The sequence below is a fragment of the Diadema setosum genome, chromosome 4, assembly GCF_964275005.1.
Source record: "Diadema setosum chromosome 4, eeDiaSeto1, whole genome shotgun sequence".
NCBI lineage: Eukaryota > Metazoa > Echinodermata > Echinoidea > Diadematoida > Diadematidae > Diadema > Diadema setosum.
The window spans coordinates 47,599,895-47,616,418 of record NC_092688.1 but is presented as its reverse complement, the minus strand read 5'-3'; the positions used below and the strand labels follow the sequence as shown (position 1 = coordinate 47,616,418).

The window sequence follows — 16,524 nt, the reverse complement described above, 5'->3', positions numbered from 1 at the left end:
CTGAATCCATGTGCGTTTTGGCGGTCATTAAGAGGTGAGGTCAGACATGAACTTTACTACACCTGTGACTCCTCACCAAGTGTCTGGTCTTCCTGATGACTCGTTAAAGGTTGCATCCATCCTTGTCAAGACGGGGGAAAGCTTAGGGGCACTGATATCAGTGTTAGATACCAAAATGTCCTGTCAAAGGGTTTAAAGCTTTGTAGGGTGGGATAATGGCCTCTCTGCTCCAAACATTTAGGGTAAATAAAGATTCTGTTGTTCAAAATTGCTTCCTATTGTTTGATTTTTGGAAATTACATAAAAATGACTTGCTCAAAGCAACATTTGCCTAGAAGTACCAGCAGAGATAGAGGTACCGGTGTATGTGAGAATTATATCATTGTTTCTGTCTTCTTGAATGCAAAAAAACACTGTTTATCAAAGCTTTGGTCTGTGAAAATATAGTTTTCTTGTGAGAACTTTCCAGCATGCACACACTGTTTAAAAATATTATGTTATGAAAAAAGTAGTTTGACCAAATTACCCTGTGATATCCGGAGCTGTACGTGAGCTCTAGATTCATCGGTAACATGAATGAAATGCGAAGTAGTCTCAGGACTGCGGGATAACAATGCCATTATTAACATTTCTGAGAAAGGGTTAAATAGATTGATTTGGCTTTGTTCGAAACTAAAATGCCTTGTGAGCTTATTGTTATGACTCACTTTTTTGGGCGATATCCTAGATATTCAGATATTTTGCAAAGAGAAGGTTTCACTCAAACAGTATTGACTCTTTTAAGCATGTCAGTTTAACTTACTTGATGTGAAATAAAGCAACAAACTCAGTCAGAGTTAATACATCTCTATCGACAGAATGTCTTATAACACTGTCATTGTCAAAGTCATGTGAAACACAATGTAGTATGTTACCTATGTTGAACAGCCATTATAAAAGACACACAAAAAACCCCAAACAAATAGAAACAAGTTCCTGTGAATGAGAACTTTAAGAAAGTTGAAATGTGAGCATGCTAATTAGGAGAGATTATCGCCTGGAGACGCTGGATGGAATAGTCATTAGATGAATTGGAATTAATTTCAGCTTATTACAAGAAGTTAACAAATATCTTGGATACGATGAGTACTCTAGTGCGTAATTAGTGGCTAATTCATTTGAGAGCCGATAATGAGAAGTAGGAGTCTAACAAATATGTCACAGCTGCTGAGTAAAAAGGGTTTGGGTGATTACAAGGGAAGTTAGCTGTTAGAATGGTTAGTTATTTAGAACTGATGTATTACAATTACAGCAGTGAATGTTTCAGCAAATTCAACAAATTATGCCAAGTTATATCTATTTATTATAAAGTTATCTTTGTCGTTGATACATCAAAATGGAGTCTCAGACTATAATGCAGTAGAGCTTTTTTTATGTCTTCACTCAAAGGGGGCCCGACAACATCTTGAAGTACAGCAGCTATTTGAAGCCGTTTTCATGTGAATAGTGATCTTTATAGGAATGGGGATAGAAATTGATTTCAACAAAGCAAGTCTGTGTTTTTCTACATGTTTGTCAATGCAAATTCAACTGGCATTCAAGCAGAATAGCTTTCGTTGTAAGACACTGCAGACAGAAGACAAAATATTCTCAAGATTTTAATTCATTGTTGGATTAAGAGGTTAACTGATTTGAAGAATATTTGATGAATAACTTTCGTGCATGACTAATATACTGTTCTCTCATCTTTGAATGTATATTGTCTTCATTAAAAAAACAAAGTCCAGAAGGGTAGTGATGCTATGCAACATTCATGGATTTACTGTACGTGACATATATTTTATGAATTACGCAAGTTGGTTGCTTTTCATGAATTAAACAACACACGAAAATGTTTACTCTGATCCCAACATGAATGCCATCTTGTTAACACACATACATTTCTCTATTTTCGAATTCTATCTGCTCACCGAATTTTCTGGAAGTCCTGATTCACAAAAAAATGGACTTGCTAAATATGTGGTGTATACAGCATGCCACTCTTATCAGCATAGGTTACCTCAATTCTTCAAATGCTGAGATAATTAACTGACAACATATTGCAAAGTTGAGATACGGGAATTGTCTTGTTTATAGGTTCAGTTCAAAAGTATAAATACACTTTAGTTTGGCTACAATACCATCCTCCTTGACCTCCAAGATTTTTTGCTTCTTTTGAAAGTAGTTTCATATCTTGGCAGATGTAGGGGGCTGTCAAGTTGAATGTGAGAGGGAGGCAGTGAGATAAGCCTCTCATGTCATCCTATCATCATCAACCACTTAGGGAGGTTGGAAGTCTTCATCTTTTTTTTCTCCTCGGAGAACAGCTTGGCTGCTGGAAGCATGCTGTTACTGGGACGACACGGAGGAGAAGTTAAAATGTTCTGTGTCGCAAAGTGGGTCAGGAGTCAGTTGTGTGAGATAATGGTTGCTGTTTTCCTTCGCTTTTATCAATCGGCCGGAAACGGGGAAAAATCACTGATATGACCAGAGAGAGGCGGAGGAGGAGCAGGAATCCGGACAGATTTATGAAACAGTTTGTCAGAACTTTGGGAGATTTATAAACAAGAGAAGGGGAAGGATGGAGGCAGGGTTAGAAGGTAGGAGGAAGAATGAAGCAGGGACGTGGGAAGGAATAAACAACTGGATCTGTTGGGATTGGAGACATGATTTACCATAGTCCCTCTTATTATACTTTGACATTTTAGAATGGCTTTCCAGATGAAGGGGACTTGCTTTGGGATTTGGCTCTGTCTTCTTTAGTCTTTGTTTTTGGTTTGCTTTTATGAATTATGTACATGTTCCTCACAATGAGTGTTTTCTTTTAAGATCAAAGACTGGAGGAGAGGGGAAAGCCCGTTTTGATAGATGAAAAAAATGATAATGAAGTAAGGAAAGGAGAAGGAAATGTCACAGATGCTGTTCCAGGACAAGCCACTGAGAACATCTATCCTGACATTTGATGCAGTTAGCATACAGTTTACTATTCTTTCTAGGAAGAAAGAGGGGGTTAAGGTGGGGAGATGGGGAGAAGGGAGAGGGGGAGGGGGAGGGGAGGGGAGGGGGACCAGTTCCCAGGGAAGAGTTGATTCATCTGGTTATTTGGGAGAAGAATTACGAAAGAGAGTTGTATTTAAGAAATCCCCTCCCTTCCTCGCCCCCTCCCCTACCCCTTGACCCCCCCCCCCCCAAAATGTTAGACTTCATTCAGGTGAAGGGATGTTGGACTGGCTGTATTGAGGCTGAGGGGTGCTGGACCGGCTGTAAATTAGTCTTCCTGTTTGTGTGCCCTTCTTCACCAATGGCAAATATTTGGAGGAAAATGTCAGCTATCTCAGCCAGCGAGGATATGAGTTATTCCCCTTAGGATTCATGAGGCATTACCCCATGGCTAGTCACTAAACAGAACATCTTACTATCACTTCAGATCCAGAAGGGTGTAACTTCGTTTTCTGTTTAACATGGTCATGCACTCCTGGTTCTTAGTGAAAGATATGATAGCCATTTTCCTTGAAGGAAAGTGCAGTGCCTTCTTTAACAACTTTTTGTCAATCTTTATTACTGTTAGTCATTTTGCAAAAGTTTGTCATTTTGTATCAGTGTAAATACCACATGAAATTTATAGCCAGTACCCTCTGAGCTTCTCGACTTACAAGCTCCTGTGCCCTTTTGCCAACTGGCATCGTAATACAATGAGGAGAGCAAACTCAGACAGACTTGCTGAGCAGTTTGGACTTTTAGTTAAGTTGGATCATGTTAACTACTTCCTATGTTTCTGACTCATTGCTAGTTAAAAAGAACATTAAAAGCTGTTGGAAAAAATATTGTACTTGCAACAACAGGAATTGATTATTCATTCATCTCTATTGAATTGATATTTATAAGCAAAAATCTCTATTTAGGCCAAGTAATGTGAAGGATAAAAAACCCAAGAACTTGAATGCTGCCAGCCATATGTGTGCATGTGAGTAGATGTGAGGTCAACAGTTTTAATTAAAACAAGTAGATGAAACCTTCAGCAACAACAACAACAACATGACATGCTGATTTGATAGAAATTTGAGTATGGGGGGTGGATTTTTTTTGACAAAGACCTTGTCCCTGAGTGCAGTTGATCTTCTAAATGCGTTTAGGAGCGGTTACACACGGTCAAAAATTCGTCATTTGAATGATGATTCCAGTGAAAAATAATTCTAATGACGAATTTTTAGGACGTGTGGAAGCAAATTAGAATCACGAATGCCAATCACAATCACGAATTCAAATTCTAGTCCGGAGGTGAATTCCAGTGAAGTTTCACTCAAATTACGGTGCGAAATTTGCGTGTGTAATGCTTGACCTCCAAAACATCTTTTGAGGGGCGGAGCTTACGTGACCTTTCAAGCACTTCCGTAGATAATACGCGCTATAGAACCTTGTTGTTTTGATTGACAAGTCACCAAGGATTACGTAACGCCATCGCTCGAGAATTTGAATTCTAATCACAGTTTTCGAGCGAGCGTGTGTAAGGTCCGATAATTCGAAAGACGAATTGCAATCATCATTACAATGATGATTCAAGTTACGAATTTTCTCTCGTGTGTAACCGATCTTAGTCCCATGCAAGATCAATCATGTTCTTTCTGCAGGAATGCCTTTGAAGCTGAATCTGTTTATTGTAGCAGTGAATGTTGATAACGTACTACCAATCATAACCAGACTCACACACTGCATTTGATAACATACACATGTATAAGAAAAATTCAGTTCTCCAGAAAGTAGCAAGTATTGTATTATCACCTCTCTGAATTGGTTTCATCTTGTGTGTTTCTTCATCTACAGAGCCAAGGCACGGAAGGGCATTTCGGCAGTGTCCGTGAGGTCAACGTCACAGGAGCAGTGGACGGTGTTGTCCATGGTCAAGCAGAGAGGGACGTTTGCAATGGTCACTGCTGAGGGCCTTGGGGGCACTTCAGGTAGCAGTGGGACAGACAGGTATGCACTGAGTCAAAGACTGTGATAGTAACATGTGGGTGGAACTTGTTAGGTCCTAGAAATGGTGGAATTAACTGGCAGCAAGGTGTTACCATCAGTCTAACTTCATTTAAGCTGGAAGAAAAACCCTTCAACACAGCATTGTACAATGATCAGATATTCCAAAACAGGTAGATTTTTCCTCCACATAATATTGCATGGTGTACAGTCTTCTCACTTGTAAAAAGAGATGCTGTTTGCCATCCTGCGCTGAGGCTTCTAGAATTCTGCTCGTAGCCAGTAAATTCAATTCACTTTGAATTTCCCAAGCAATGTAAAAAAAGTAATGTTCTATGAATGTCAGTATGGGGTAAAGAACTCATGTCATGACAACGCAGGCTGCATTGTTTCAATTGCTGTCCCTCCCCCCCCCCAAAAAAAAAGTCAACAAGAAACAAAACAACAACAAATACTCTCTCAACATCATCCTGTTTGTCCAAGAAATTAAAAGAGTTTGCGACCTGAACTGGAGGACAACCAAGGGTATCAGTAGCAGTTTTTCTCTGGCGATCTACAATTTAAAACTTTTTATTTAAATTTTCGGCCTCAATTTTTGTCAAGCATCTGAAGACCTTGCCACAGGCATTCCATCGGTATCAACAGCCACATTGATATTTGAAATTTGACCCAGTATAACATTGTTTGTCTGCCAGCCAAATTACGCAGAGGGGAAATACTTTCAATCGCGATAAAGATGAAAGTTGTCAAAGTTGGTTGTGCGTGAGGCTTAGAATAATTTATGAACACATAAAGATGTAAGAAATTTCTCCTGCTGGGAGATAGGTTGTATAATTTATGCCACCTACTCTCCAATTATAATATCTATTCAACATTGTGAGAGTTTCACAACAGGCATTTGTTGACACAACAAATCTCTGTGTAACCATGAGACAAGTGTTTGGCTAATGCTCCATGCTGCCGGCCTGACAGCTCGTTAATCTCGACTGAACCTATTAAACTTTGAGGTTTCGTCGTTCAATGAAGGAAATCAGCATCTCGGCATTTCGGCAGGTGAAATCAGAGCTGGAGCCAGCACATTTAAGCTCCGCGGAGAGAAGCATGAGCACACGATGCTCCTCCGCTCGTATTATGTGAGCAGGGGGGTCGGACACGTAGACTGAACTCTCATTTTCATCGGCAAGAAATTGAATGTTTGAGGGGACTTAAAGCCGGAGAGGGGGGGGGGGGGGGGAGATTGTGAGCCCAAGGAGCTGAAAATGAAACCATATGTTGCAAAGTGTGCAGTGGAATGGGAGAAGAGTTTGTCGGTCAGCAATGAGTGCTAGCCTCGCTTCAAGACACCATATTGCTCTGCCGTCTTCCCTCTTGTGTTCACCTAGTGACCTGACTTTGTGGTATCATTGTCATATGGTTGGTTTACACTGGTACTTATATGCCATATACACATTTCCTGTCTAATTTTTGCACAAATTTAGGACTTCCTGACAGTTTCACAAGAGGTTAAATTTGCGATTGTGGAGTATAGTGATGAACAGAAAAATTAACGTGTGCATGTTGCATTCATGCCGATATCAGAGTTGATATATTTGCTTGTTAGTTTTGTGAATAGCTCCTGACGTGTGAAATTCATTAATATAAAGAAGCTTGCAAAATTTACGGCATGTACAGTATAAAGTAGATCTATGAATAGATGCTACTAAACATTCATACCAATTGATTTGATCGACCATGTCCAAGTTTGATAATCTATTTAACTGTATGCATTTATAACACTTTATTTTCATTAATGTTTCTAGGGAAAATCTATGACCTGCTATCGTACTATCAAAATGATAATAAAAAAAAAAATCTGAGATATTTGCAAGATTCACAGTCATCTTTCCACTCTAGTGTTTTATTTCCACCTTTTTGTACAATGTGTTCCTCTCACTTGTGGTGACTACAACAGACAAATTCCTCATAACGAGCTTATGATGCACAATATTTCCATCAGTACCGATGTTGCCTTGTTTGAAGACAATGTCAGTGGAATTTCGAAGTAACGATGCTGAAAGGGTTCAGGCCAGAAAGTGTTAATGTTTTACAGGTAGGGCCTGCACTAATCATGGCACATTCTCTTACATCTGTGGGCAAAGTGCACAGCCTCACGGAGTTACAAGTTTAGGAATAGGATCCATGCTTTCACTGGAGGAATCTTTGCTTAGCTGTTTCTCGATGAAAATTTGTGGAGCTGGCGTTTGCCAGAATCCAAATACAAAATTACCAGCATGAATTGATGATGGTCATCAAAGAGGAACAATGAATATGGATGGTTTCCATAGCAACGTGGAGCTTGGCGGGGCAGTGGAGGTGGGAAAAGTAGAGATGTTGTTTGGGCTTTTCTTTACATTACATATCAGCTCTAGTGGATGTTCAGTTTGGGTTAGCTTTAATAGGAGCATTGTGGTAATATTTGTTAAGCCATGACAAACATGCAGGAATCAGTGAGGTAGAATCCAGCACTAGTAGTTTCTCATGAAAATAATTTTTGGGATTCACGTGGAAAGCAGGTCCTACCTGGCAAAATAGTTATATAGATGAAAACTAGAAAAAGGGAAAACCCCAATTTATCATCTTTGATAGGTCTACTTAGAATGATTTAGGAGACCTGCAACCTTCGACAAAGTCTTTCACTTATGTGGGTAGAGTAGCTATAGGTTCATCCAAGACCTATCTTCAAATATTTAGTCACTAATGATTTTGTTTCAGAGACTTAATTTAAGATGTATCATCCCAAACACCTCCTGCTGTATAAAGAGACTACATCTCACCTGGTCTGTGTTACTGCTGCCAGCTTCTACCGACCCCCCCCCCCCCCCTCCCCCCCCCCCCCCCAAATTAAAAAAAAAAAAAAAAGTACCTGTATCTATGAAAGAAATGAATAATACGGTATTTTAAAGGGGAAAAAAGAGGATGACTGGAGAGAAGGGGAGAGAAGAAAGGAATGGCCAGCTCTCAGTTTCCCCCATCGGCGTAACCCAAGCCGAGCCAATCAGAGAGAGGTAATTGAAGTCACATGATCTGTGGCTGGGAGGGAGGTATCGGAGATGGCCGCTGGGAGATTGGGAGATGAAGGAACAGAGGAGAGGAAGGAGACAGGGAGAGGGGTGGCGGGAAGTTAGATGATTTATAGTAGAGAGAGATGGAGATCAGAGGATGGGAACTGACAGAAGGGAAGAAACAAGAAGGGACAGAGAGAGATGGTGGTGGATGGAGAGTGACGAAAAAGAAAGAAGATCAGAGGGAGAGAGAAATTGAAAGGTAATATTAGGTGGGATTGGGGATCAGAATTCTGCCCCAATTTTGTGAAACAGGAAGGAGAAGAAAGAATGACAAATGTGGAAATTTGTGTCCCCCTCCTCTTACCCTCCCCCCCCCTTTAAAAAAAATGATCTGATTTAACATTAGCATGAAGTGTACAAGACATTTAAATAAATGTAGAATGTGGATTGATCCCCCCCCAAAAAAAAAAAAAAAAAAAATCCTAGCATCTCAGTTCATCACCCATATGCTTCCAAAATGAATAACAAAACAAAACAAAGCAAAATCAAAAACATGAAGACCAACCCGAAAAGTTGCTGCTTACTGTTATGTGAGTAGGCAGGATAGAATGAGGCTGTATGTCAAATCTGTCCAACATTCGCCCTAAAAATCTTCAGTTTTATATAAATGGACATAAATAGAATGTGCAGAAGCTACAGTGTATTTGTAAGAAGAATAATACGCCCAAGGTTAGGGGATGCCTGCACTGGTTGATTGTACCTGCGGTACACTAGAAACAGTGCTCTGTCTGGGTGATTTGGTAATTAATGAGATTTAGATGATTTAGATCATTTTTATAGTCCACATTCCTTGACCCAGATTGGACTGATTGGATGCTAAGAGGAGGAATCTATGAGCAGTTTTAGACTGTCCAAAAAACTTGCTTGTAAATTTTTCAAGCAACATGTCACCGTAAAATGCTCTTAAAAGTCAAGTTAATTTTGTATAGATGTCTACAAGCTAACTTGAACCCATGTTACTCACAATGATGTTTTTTCACGTCATGTTTGGACAGTCACAGCTTACCTGTGTTTATTAGCCAAGTTTTTGCCAGAATTCTGGACAATGGACAGGTTGACCTCTCGAGCACAATGAGGTAAAACTTGACCATACATGTATTAAAGATAATATAAAGTTTTGGTACCTCAAAAGTTTCCCTGAATTTCCTTGTCTTAGTTTGTGTTTCAGGTTAAAGTACCTTTCATATAACTAACACTGTGAGACTTACTCGCCCCAAAGTGCTCTCATGTCTTAGTAATCATGCAATTAACTGCGACCAGCAGCCCCATACGCATAGTGTAATGGGGCTTCGCATTGTAGCATTCAGGATCATGACAGATTTAGTATCGCGGGTAAATATCAACTTAGGATCCAAAAATTTCTTCAATTTGAAGACTTACCAATTAAGTTGAAGTATTGAAAACAGGCTTCGGGCAACGTTTGGTTCTGCCAATAGTCCCTTTCTGTTCGAATTGATGACTGAATGTGACTCGGTCGAGAGGACCTTGGGAGAGCTACATACACTGAATACTACGGCCAGCGAATGCTCACACAATACATGCGCACAAATTTCAAATCCATGAACGGATAAGATGTCTGTGTGCGCATGCGCTGGCCGTCAATCTCTGAACACTCTGTAGCTCTAAACATGGTTCCGAAGTATCATGTGAACACTCCATGAATCTGACTGAATATTGTTCAGAAGAATTGTGCTTGAGATATGTAATTATGAACTAGTTGTTTTGAAAGTCTAAAACCTCTCAAGTAGAAGGTGGAAGAGGAGTGGAAAGGGGATAGGGTGGGGGGATGGGGGGAAGGGGGGGGGGGGGGGGGTAAGAAGAAGGAGAGGGCCTGAAGAGGAGTAAGAGGCGTGGTGACCCGCCTCTCTTGGCTTCACAGTAGGGGTCAATCAGAGCTCACCAACCATTCCTCTCTCTCTCTGTCCCTTCTTCTTAAACTTCTTCTTCTTCATTTCATCTGTTTTTCCTCGTCCTGGCCAGGTGAAGAGTGAGCGATTATTTGCTGGGATGCGTAGTCCTCGGCAGTGTGCCAGTGAGAGGGGGATAAGGGGTCAGGTAAATTACTTTGCCACGGAACGTTGGCTGCAGCGGTTACAGTAATTGACTTTGGAATTTTTTTCATTCGCAGATATTTTGCGGATAACAAAGTTTGTGATGACCATACTCCTATGTCCCTGCAGTCAAGTGTTGGCCCAATCACATACTTGCCAACTAGTAAGATTTTATCAGATTCAGTAAGATTTTTTACGGTAAAAATAGCAAAATCAGATTTTCTGTCAGAGAAATCAGATTTTTAAAAAATATTTAGAGATACCTTTCATGTGTATTTTCTGAAGATTTGACCGAACGTAAGATTTTTAACTTCAGTTTGCATATAAAATATGATTTTTGCAATCCACGAGTAAGATATTTCATCTTGAAATGTTGGCAGGTATGCAGTCAGAAATGAGTGAGGTGACAACAGAGGCTGGGTATCTCAAGATGCTGAGGGAAAATTCAGGAAAAAAAGAAAGAAAGCTGCAAACTTGATACTTGAAACTCTTTTAGTAGTATACTAGGAGTAGGTAGAATGTTCTGTGATGATCGACCGTGCTCTATCAATCGTATCAGCTGCATGTGATTCACTCTCTCACGGAAGATCAGTGGATATTTCTGTGGCCCAATTTGTATATAATCAATAAAAAAAAAAATACATAGCAACCACACAGTTGGGAATGCTCTGAGATTGTGGTGCTTCTGGAAAACCTTTTTGACTAATATTTTTCATAATTATGTCATTACCAAATTGAAATTGTTGACAGTGTTATTTCACACATTTCCTGTGCATATGATTTATTCTAAAGCAAAAATCGACCATTCTGCATTCATTCAAGAACTATTATTTCACTTTAAAGTTTGATTTTGTTATGCTCTTTTGTGTGTGTGTGTGGGGGGGGGGGAGGGTTAGGTATGGCATAATTTCAGTTTTAGTGGCATTTTCTTCAGGGTGAAATATTCACATAATTTGCTCAAGTTTTGAGTGTTTTTGAGTTCACCTGTACTGCACCTGTACTATTACCTAAACATTAACATTTATGAACCCGTGGTCCCCTTGGTATGTTTCAGAATCTTTAGATACAAATTCCTTTTCAATTTTCAGGAAAGTTTAAATTATACTTTCAATCCTTTTACATCAAAATGTAGATTTCTCTTGTATAAGACACTATCTTCTTTTGCTTGTTAAATATTTGCTACCTTATGCTTGACAAACAATATGGTGGGATGGGCATATAAATACCTGGTCAGTGGTTGTGATATTTTATGCCCAAAATGTGTCCATTTCCCTGAAAGACTCACAAAGACTTCCCAAGTAAAATTGGCAGCATTTGGTTTGTACCAACCAGTGAGATAGTCCTCCCATCTCACCCATGCTCCATGTGTGCCTGAAAACCCACATCCATTAATCCCTCCCATAGGATTATTTTCGATTCTCATGAGGTGTGTTCACATTTGAATTACCGCGGTGATAAACACCAACTTAATTTGTTGGCACCATTCTCATTTGCAAGATACCGCAGTAATAGATACCACGGTAATAGATGCCACGGTAAATCACCAGATGCCATTCTCATTAACAAAATACTGAGGTATTTCTGGTAAGCATTACGCATGCAAATATATTCAAGTGAGGTAGTGTGTAAGGGCATGTGAGAGACACACTGCTGTATGATTGATGTACATCATTGTAATTTCATGATGCAATTAACACTGAAATCTTGCTTGCATATTTCATGCAAAGTTTGAATTACCACCGTAGATACCACGGTATTGTGCAGGGTATTTCATGGAATATTCTGTGGTATATATACCACGGTATTATGCAGTGTATTTCATGGTATATTTCATGGCGTATTTGCATTCACATTATGAAATACCACAATATTTCACTTTAGATATGAATGCACCTATATACACGTCTGATTAGTCACACCATCCAACAGGTGCTAATTTGATACACTGTGAAGATAATTTCTCTCCAGGAAATGATATATTACTTTAATAGATCAAATTGTGTTATTGAATGTGTATTATATCATTATGTAAACTTAAATATGTAGCTGTTGATTTATCATGTTAAACTTAATGGGAATTAGCTATGTCTAATTATTGGGTTGGTGGGTTGTTTGTTTGTTGTTGTTTTTTTTTGGGGGGGGGGCAGGGGGGATTGTTTCATTAGTCTCCTGGAATAGATCCAATCAGTCTCACAGCCAATTTTAAAGGCATTATTTACTATTTGCAGATTAAACAAAAACCCAGCTTTAGTGCTTCAAAATAGTTCTAAAATGTGAGTTAGGGATAGAAACAACCAACATAAAAATGTGAATCAGTATAATCAATGTAAGTATTGTTAAATATACAAAATGTGAACAACAGTTACAATAAAATTGTCTTTGCACTAAACTGTCTACAGTTATGGTTTAGTGAGAAAAATGGTCATATCTCCTTTTTTATTTTAGGCTTTTTAGCAAAATTTTTATTTGATAGGATGTATTGTGAATTATGTGATACAACTGACCTACACATATGCATCAAATGTGATAACTCGAACAGTTTTAAAATCACATCTCCCGATGGTGAACAGTACCTTTAATTCAACCTGAAATGAACGACAATCTCAAATCCTATCTGTGTGATTTTTTATTTGACTTAAAACTGATAGAGCAATCAGCAGAAGTCTGCTTGATTCAGACTAGCTACACCAGTGCATGTCTCCACTTCTTTTTTTGTCTTTTTTTTTTTGTGCTCATCTCTGACTCTTCACTTTTGTTTATTTAATTTTTTTTCTCTTTCGTCTGGTTGTTATCCCCCCTCTCTTCCTTTTCTCCGCAACCTCTTTCCTGCGTCTCACCAAACGATGGCAGCCCGGAGGAGAATCCGCTGCTGTTTGTGATTGAGTTTGAAGTGCTGAACGACACGGCCACCACGCGTGTCATCAACTGGCGCATTGACTGCAACCTGGGAGGGGAGGCGAGGGCGTCCCGTTTCGGCACGGACATCACAACCTCGGATAGCTGGATCCAGGCCGTGGTTCCCATCCCAAAGGTCAGAGGTCATCACTGGTTTACTTTTGTAGATTGGTCAAGCAATGTGCATGACTTTGCATCTCCTGCCTAGAATCATGATTTTATTTTATTTTTTTATTTTTTTTTTTTTTGGGGGGGGGGTCTTTCTTTTTGAGGGGAAGGTTGGGGAGTTGTTTTAATTTGTTGTTGTTCTATTATTATGTTAGTGACATAGTACCATCTTTAGATTTTTTTTTTTTTTTAACTGTATCAGCATGCTTTTTGATCAGCAGAGGACTGCAACTTGTAGATTTGACAACAAAATGTCTTTACAACTGAAACTATTTAATCATCAGTGGACATAAGTATCATTTTAATAGTTTCAGGTTTCTTCTTATAGTTCTTTAAGGCACTTCCAAGTCTAAGATATGTAATAACTTCTGTTATGAATAATGCACTTTGACTATAACATCTAAAATCTATGTGTATAAACAGTAATAAATGTATGATTCATATGTTGGACAGATATCAGTTTGGTGATTTGGAAATAAAGATATCTGCCCATAAGGGAGTTAAGATTATAGAAATGGGTATTGACAGCAAAACTGTGGAAAGCAACATAGAGATATTCATCAGATTCATTCAGTTTCCACATTCAATATTCAACATTTTCAAAATATATCATCTGGAAGAAAATTCCATATTGGGGAGGGGGGGGGGAGCTTATCAAACTTTGTCTTTTTTTTTTATTTTACGTAGGGTCATGGGAAAATGGCAGTTGGCACCTAAACTCATTTTCATTGTTTCTTTCAACATTAGAGGAGCTGTGTAGTATTGTTCTACCAAGTAATAAATTCATGGAAAAAGGGAACAAAACCTAAGCTGTATCCTTGAAATGCATTGGGAATATTGTCTGCTATAAGAAACACATTTTGAGAGGTATGCAGTTGAAAACATGTATTGTTATATTCCTTTCTTCCATTTTTTCTGGTATGTCTGGCTTCATGGCAAGATGGCTTCTTTTGTAGAAATTAGTGATTGGATCCTACTAGATGAATTCTAGTACAGCTAGGGAAGAAAGCACTTACAGCTGGCATATGCCCAATACAAATATCATCAACAATGCTTCAGCTGTGGCATATCCAGTATGAATGTTTTGGTATGATTAAAAAAAAGAAGAAGAAGGTTTTAAAGAACATCTTAAAGAGCATTCCTGCTTCTTCTAGTGATAATTTTCCCTTCCTTGTCATCATCATCTGCATCTCAAAAATTCTCAGGCTCGTATAAAGTTATGGAGTATTAAAATGCATATTTTTTAATAATCTTTTTTTTTTTTCTACATGTCTACTTTACAAAGAGAAGTAAAAAAAATCTCAAAATGTGTTGTTGTACATGTGAATTTCATTATTGTTAAACACATGTAAATGCTTTTAGTATTGTGCACTTGTTATGTCATGGAGAAAGGCACTCATTATGTTATGAGTCTTTCGGAACACCACAAAGACAAATTTATATTTAAAAAAGGAAGGATAACAAAAATTTGGTTATCAACCTGATGAGGTTTTCACAGGGAAATCACAGATTAGTTTTTATTCCTTTGTGCTGAATGAGAAAGACAAGTCAGGTCTCTGAGTGTATACCAGCATTACACACAGGTGCTATCTTAAAGTTTAGGTGTGCGTGTGAACCCGCGTCGTGAATTCAAAAGTGGAGCTAATCATCAACATTTTAGTTTCGACCTAAACTTCAAGTTTGGCAACTTGCGTGTCAATGTAACTATTATCTTTTGGCAGTCGTATGCTGTTCAGTTTTGATCAACATCATCATTCATGCATGGACCATCATCTGTGGAAACATGATGCCAACCATGCAGAAAGTATTTGCACGAAAGTCAGAAACAGATAGCAGCTCTGAATGTAGTCTATTGTGTATTGGCAGCCATAAAGATTTTTTTTTAATTCACTAGGATGGTTGCCAAAAAATGTTTAGATATATTTCTTTTAAGATAAGAATGTTTGCTGAACTCTTGTGCACAGGTGTGACAAGCTCAAGTTTCAGATGATAAGAATGTTTCCTATACGCTCCATGTGGCTCTGTTAACTTTTACATGATGCGCAAGGTTACCTTAACATTGTTTTAGGCTGTGACAAAAATGGAGTTTCTGTCAAAGTTTAATTCTAAAATTTTTTGATAGGTCAATCAGATTCTTCATGCTCCACCAAAGATATGCAGACTTGCGTTTCTTCTTTGAGTATAGCTGTTGCTTGCAGAGCTTTTGAATTTTGCAAGAAATTTAGGCTGAAAATGTGGCATGTCTGGTTCTGGTATATTTGTTTAAACCAAATTCTTTTGTGGGTTCACTCAAGATAAGATTTTTCTTGTTATTGTTGTTGTTGTAATGTCAGTATCAAATGTGGCCATCTAGTGAAAAGTATGGTTTGTTGGCATGACATGATGTATTAGACACCTTCTGTAAAAATTTGACATTTTTCTGTCTTCATTCCCATGACAGGAGACGAGTATGACCAATACTGCCATCCTGACAGGTCGCGAGGTCAGCATCCCCCTGGCTGTAGGGGTCGTGACCCACGTGGGTGATGTCATGGATGCTACCGGTCATGCCAGATGTCACAGCGAGGACACACAAGTCTTGAAGGTACCGGCCATCTTTTTCTCATCTCGGGGGAATCGTTGAACAACACTCCTCACATAGCGTGGTATAAGGGGTGACACAACATTTTATCCCACAACAATTGCTCCAGTCTGATTTTCTCAAGGACTTGGGGTTAGGAATAGCATTGTGATAGGGTTTTAGGTTTAGTTTGATATGAAGATTAGGGTTAGGGTTAGGGTTATGTTTGTGGGTAGAATTTATGTTTGGTGTAGCGTGCAGATATTTCATGGGAGCATTTGTCACCTGAGCAAATGTCAAGGAAAGGGTTTTCAACCTGTTGAGGACGGTTTGATTTTGCTACAACATGCATTTCCCATAGACACCTGCCCGAGTATACTCGAGATTCGTCCTCAATGGGTTAAGGACCATCTCCATTAATCCTTTGGTCCCCAACCAATAACACAGCTAGTGCAGAGATGCTTATGGATCTTCTCTGCAGATGTATATCTGGTCGGGGTTTATTTTTGGTGTTTTTTTTTCTATATCAGCTATTAATTCACCAAGAAATAAAAGGTTCTTGATGAGTACAGTAAGTCAAGTCCGGTGTATCAAGGAACTATGTAATGCAAATTCCTGTAGGCTTGTGCTGATTCATGATACCCTCAAAATCACTTTATGGCTAAATGAATATCTACATTCATGCAATAAATTTTGTAATAATGGTTCTTATATCATTCTTCAGATTGTTTGCATACACCCACAAAAATCCTTCCAA

At 38.8% G+C, this 16,524-nt stretch overlaps 1 protein-coding gene across 1 annotated transcript in view; it reads left to right on the top strand.

The window, feature by feature from the left end:
• The window catches only part of LOC140227375 (transmembrane protein 132D-like), a 69,811-nt gene that overhangs the window by 44,050 nt on the left and 9,237 nt on the right, over positions 1 to 16,524 (top strand). Inside the window, exons 3-5 of the mRNA XM_072307787.1 lie at positions 4,840 to 4,992; positions 12,995 to 13,175; positions 15,648 to 15,791. Of these exons, the coding sequence (XP_072163888.1) occupies positions 4,840 to 4,992; positions 12,995 to 13,175; positions 15,648 to 15,791 (478 nt within the window). The remainder of the gene's footprint in view (positions 1 to 4,839; positions 4,993 to 12,994; positions 13,176 to 15,647; positions 15,792 to 16,524) is intronic.